Consider the following 5,823-nt stretch of genomic DNA (forward strand, 5'->3'; position numbering starts at 1 on the left):
GTATTCGCAGAGTGCCATGGTTGTTTCATGATTTCATCATCACATAATGCATATACTATCGAAAAATGGCCTACTATATTGTTCTCTTCATTAGATTCTCTCTCATATATATAATAAACTGGTTATTTGATTATATATATATATATATATATCTTTATTATAATCAAATAACCAGTTTATAATTTTGATCGAGTAATGATGGATTAAATTTAAGGCTGAGCACAGAGAAATATATTTATAATTTCCGGTCGCCTCATCTGAGGATGTAAAATATACCATGATTTTCGAGCTCCACTCCAGTTATGTTACTGCCCATGGATTTGTCGTGGAAATCGCTTTCATTGCAGGAAAAAAAGAATATAATGTAGAAAGATCTGAGAAAATGACTGAGCAAAATCTTCTCCGCAAGTGGGTAGGCCTATTCATAATCAGGTTGGCATCTTATTTATCTGTACGTCCAGCTGAAGTGATTCAAGAGCTAATTTTTTATGGTTTTTTTCAATAATATAGAAGCCAAGGTGTGACAGACTGATCCAGACTGCTTTAACTTGCCTGAATCTCTGATGTGAAAGACCATTGAAACTCGAGAACTCTCATTCAGGCAAGCACAGAAGAGCTCTTCTCTGTAATTCTTGACTGTAAAAAATACAGCTTCTTAACCAAGAAAGGAAAAGAAGAAGAGACTGAGAGTAGTTTTGAAAATAAAAAGAGGTGGTGATGCTATTATGAAACGCCAAGTTCATAATCTTCATACTTCAATTGCTAAATGAATGAATTGGGCATGTTTATGGCAACCTTAGAAGGTAGACAAAGACATCAATCCTGTACCAGATGTCACCAACGACCATCCTTCTAGGAGAACAGAGTTCTGTATTTGTCCAATGCACTCATAATCCACAGAAGTACTTATTTGGCAGGAGCAGCATCGCATATAAGCCAAGCGGGCACAAACTCTTTTGGTTGATTTCTCAGAATACAAGTTTATATACGTATGAAGACGACATTTTACTAAATGCTTCTCCTTTTTCTTGGCTTAAATTTCTGGATTCGGCTTACTGATTAACATTGTTGGCGCTGCTCAGATTGGCAGCTCAAAACTCAATGCCGTTTTTTATGGCCCTTCCTGAATCTACCAACATGAAAACTGGGTTTTACCCAAATGAAAGGAATCAATACCTCTCTGCAAGTTGGTAGCTCTTATCCAAAGAGCATTGAATGGAGGGCAGTGGTGGCATTCTCCCTCTTGGTTCGAGGGTCACAGAGCTCTACAGTTTCTCTGGGGACACTTAAAAAATTGTTGGTAGTTTTCAACTGTACAGTAACTTGAGGATGGGACCAATGTGTGGTGTTGTGGGGATCTGGAGAGGGAATATAGTGTTGAAAAATGATGTATTTGATGGGAGAGAGAGGTGTTGAGGAGATGTTTGTAAGATGAGTGAGGGAGACAACCAGTCGGTCATGGAAAGATCCAAGAAATCTTGGTGTCGATGTTCATTTGGGGGGAGGGCGAAGGCCATGGAGGGAAAGGCGCCACGTAGAGGAGAAGGGAGGATGAGTGGTCCAGAGGATACTTTTGGCAGTGAGTGCGGTCAGATTCTGGTTGGTGCCGCTCCAAAATAGGGAGGCCATGATTGTGAAGTGAAAATCACGAGTTGAGATTGACTCTCTCTTTCTTTTTCCTCTGCTTTCTCTCTCGTCTGGTCTTTCTCTCTCTTCTGCAGTGGCTCTCTTCTCGTTTTACTTGACTCTCTTTCTCTTTCTCCGTCTTTTGTGCTTCCTCTCTCTCTCTCTCTCTTCTGCAGTGGCTCTCTTCTCGTTTCGCATGGCTCCTTTAATTTGCCCATAACTTGGTCCCGCAGGCCGCAGGTCACTATTGCGCACCATTGGGTTGGTGGGGTCATTGAAAAGACGAGTGGCTTTTCAGCTTTATCTCAATGAAGCCGCCCCGCCACCCCCTTTCTCTTTCTTTCTCTGATGTGGTTCTGTCTTTCTGGTCCAGACTACCAACCTCACAGAGTTAACTTCTCTCTGATATGGTCCTTCTTATCAATGCCTTTTGGTTGCATGAGTTCTCGAGTCCTCTCTTCCTTCTTTCTAGAGTAGCTTCAGTTTAAGTTTTTCTGCATCTTCTATCCTCTCTGAGTTCCTCTTCTATTTGAATACCAAGTTGGGCAAATAAATCTCTTTGCCTCTCTCTCTCTCTCCCTCGACAGCCCAGTAATTGCGATTAAGTTTCCTGCATGTTTTCTCCTCTCCGAGTCCATTTCCTTTCCAAGTGCAATTTAGGTTTCCTGCATCTCCTCTCCTTTCTGGGTTTCCTTCCATTTCAATACCGAGATTGGCTCCTCTTTACTTTCTCTGCGGAGCAATCCTTTCATAGTCAATAAAGCACCTCTCTTTGTCTCGATTACTCGGGTTTTCTGGCGGGCATGAAGACTGCAGCGTATTTTTCTCAAATCCACAAAGAATGGATTCCTGCCTGAATCGCACACCGCGAACAAGAGAGACACAAGAAAATGTCTAACTCGACCACAGAATGGAGCAGAGATGAAGAAAAGCTTTTCGAGAATGGCCTGGCGACGCACCCGGAGGACGACGAAGAACGGTGGGAGAAGATTGCTTCCGAGATCCCCGGAAAGACTGCAGCCGATGTGAAGCACCATTACGACATCTTGGTTGAAGACGTAAGCTCGATCGAAGCGGGTAGGGTTCCGGTTCCCTGCTACGCTCACGACGATGCTCAAGGGAAGGAATCCTTTTCTCCGGCCGCCTCCGAGAGCTCGAAGAAAGGGAGTTTCGGATATGGCGGTGGCGCCGGTACCGGTGGGTATTCCGGTCTGCCCTTGGATGTCAATGGTGGTGGGAAGGGGAGTTCCAAGTCTGATCAGGAAAGACGGAAAGGGATACCTTGGACAGAGGAAGAGCATAGGTATACATCCTCTCTCTCTCTATCTCTCTCTCTCGTTTTGATTTCAGTAGGGGGCAGGTGAGATCTAACATGGGTTTTGTGCGATGGGGAGATCTTGTACTATCCTGTAGCCAAAAGAGGGACTGTTTTTATTCCTGCATTAGAATAATAGCACGCCGTTTTATGGTATCAGCCTTTCTGCATATGGATTATGCTGCAAAGTTGAATACAAAACTGGGTCACTCTCACCCACCTTGCTTTTCTAATTTGACACTTGATTACTGTTGCTTCTTTTATGTATTAGTTGTACATCTATTGAGGTTCTCCCTCTCTCTTTCTCTGTCTCTCTCTCTCTCTCTCTCTCTCTCTTTCCTGTACTGCCATTAATCATTTACTTATTTTGATATGCTGTGAATAATGGACAGAGATACTAAAAATGAGACTCCAGTACGGTTTCTTCTTATATTGTGGGGTATCTGTTGGTTGCTTCATGTAATTGAATATCCGGCATGATTTTGCTGGTCGCACTTTCCAAGTGGGGGGCGCTTGATTCCGTGAAATTCTGATGGATTTTCAGTTACAGAAGCTTTTGGTACCAACCAATTATTGGCATCTCATGTATATGGTGGAAGTCTGAAGGATGCTCTTTTTTCTTTTTGGATTACAGGTTGTTTCTTCTGGGTCTTGACAAATTTGGGAAGGGTGACTGGAGAAGCATATCCAGGAACTTCGTCATCTCAAGGACTCCTACTCAGGTGGCCAGCCATGCACAGAAGTATTTCATTCGTTTGAACTCGATGAACAGGGACAGGAGGAGATCAAGCATCCATGATATTACAAGTGTGAGTAATGGAGATGCATCGTCGCCCCAAGGACCGATCACCGGGCAAAGCAATGCAGCTGCTGTTGCAAGAGCTGTTGGACCTTCTGCTAAGCATTCCCCTCAGCAGACCTTGCCTGGAGTGGGCATGGGAGGTGTCTATGGCCCGCCAATTGGGCAGCCCATAACTGGCCATGTAATGGCTTCTGCAGTTGGAACACCAGTAATGCTTCCCCCTGGACATGCCCCTTATGTTGTTCCTGTTGCTTACCCTGTTCCACCACCTCCCATGCATCAATAGCAGCCTGATCTTTGTGCTAGAACTTAGAACTATGACCGAGCTTCCTAATTGAAAGGCCTCCTCGAATCTCTTTGGTGGCCTGTCAGTTTTAGAGTTTTAGTCTGTTAACTCATCGCGTCACATGTGAACATGTCCCTGTTTTACTTGCAGCAGCGAAATCTTATCTCTGCAGCGAAATAAATGTACTTAGATTTGAGGCTTAAGGATTGCCTCATCTAATTTCTGCTATGAGTGAGGTACATTTCGATTGCATGAATGAATCTGATGATGAACTGCATATCTAAAAATTTTCATCCTTTCATGTCAGACCCATAACAGAGAGTTGCCTGGTAGATGGGCTTGAGCTATATTCCTAGCCTGGTTGTGGCATCATGGCCAGTGCTTGCTTATCTGGTGACATACTCTTTAGATTCTTGGTACCTCCTTTCCTGCATTTGTTCCACTGCATCAGCTTTCACTACCTACCACCTTTGGTTCTATCTTTTGCAGGTAGTCTACATACTTTAATGTTGCAAATAGTCAATCCAGCATATGTTATTTCGGCTGCAGCTTCATTTGAAATGCATTACAATCTGTTCCAAAAAGTACTAGTTAGACTCAGCGTTGGAGTCTTGAACTGGTTTCTCCAGCAGCCCTCTCTGTTATGACCTGATCCCAACAGTCCGATCGACCAATATCAAACCTACATGCCATCAATTCGATTCAACTCTGCTGATTCATTGTATGCTGCCCTTGCAAGCCTCCGTTCAAATTGATTACAGGTTTCTCCAGATGAGATGACTATTGCAAACATGCAGACTGCCAATTGTTCCCGAGCAGTAAGAACAGAAACCCCCCTCAAAAAAAAAAAGGAAAAAGCTTCTTAAAACAAACCAACTGTTTTTTGAAGGTCAAAAGCAGTTGGTTCTCATAAAGTAATTGCAGGGCCATATCTGAACCACTAACCTCCTTCAAACTGTTTCCATTATGGTCAATCTCCATTAGTAGGGATCAGAATCCTTTGTTATCTCAAAACAGTTAAGGTAGGTTTGATGGTTTTGGATCAGAGATCTCAGGCTAAACTGAAATCCACATTTTCTGGTGGCCTACTATATAACTAAAAGTGGATTTATGTGCCTTAGAACTTTTATTACCAACCTAGGGTTGGGTAAAACAAACATAGCCTGTCAGGAAGCGAACAGAAAACCTATGCGCCCTAGAATTTTTGTTACCAATCTGGGGTTAGTTAGTTTACTGCCTGTTTTTGTCAAAAGACCAATTAAGTATCAAACTTTGGGCCTTGTTCAGTTGTTTTTTGGAATATGGAAGAGCAAAGCAAAACCCAGTTCTAAATCCTCATGGTGGAAATTATAAGAACCTTAAGTGTCTCTTTAGATCAGGAGATACACCAGACTTTGGCTTAGATAATTAATATGCACATATTGTCCCCTTGGATTATGGGGTACACCAAACTTTGGTTTAAAAGGAAACAGATATCTTATTAAAACCAAAGTTTGTTTTCTTGCCTGCACTATACAGGCCAATATCGACCAAAAACATATATATAGCTGGCTGATACAAGGGTGAAAAAAGTTTTTTTTATCTAAACCAGAATTTTCATAAAATGCATATAAATTGATTCTTAAATATAACAAAACGAAAATCATATATGATATTTTCATAATATTTACAACGTTCCAAGTTACTGCATCAATCATAGGGAGAAAATTTACTGCTTCTGCGTCTATTCATACGATAGAGACAGAAGAACATCGCTGCTTTGAAAATCTTTGTCACTTTTTGAGAGTTCATAGT

General features: G+C 42.1%; 1 protein-coding gene across 1 annotated transcript; it reads left to right on the plus strand.

Moving 5' to 3' along the window:
• The first annotated feature begins 1,721 nt into the window (after positions 1–1,721).
• On the plus strand, positions 1,722–4,257 carry LOC116247890 (transcription factor MYBS1-like). The gene is made up of 2 exons (XM_031620315.2): positions 1,722–2,929; positions 3,576–4,257. Exons 1-2 carry the CDS (start codon positions 2,517–2,519, stop codon positions 4,027–4,029), a joined length of 867 nt encoding a protein of 288 aa, XP_031476175.1. The 5' UTR covers positions 1,722–2,516; the 3' UTR covers positions 4,030–4,257.
• The last annotated feature ends 1,566 nt before the right edge of the window (positions 4,258–5,823 follow it).

The sequence above is a fragment of the Nymphaea colorata genome, chromosome 2, assembly GCF_008831285.2.
Source record: "Nymphaea colorata isolate Beijing-Zhang1983 chromosome 2, ASM883128v2, whole genome shotgun sequence".
Lineage (NCBI taxonomy): Eukaryota > Viridiplantae > Streptophyta > Magnoliopsida > Nymphaeales > Nymphaeaceae > Nymphaea > Nymphaea colorata.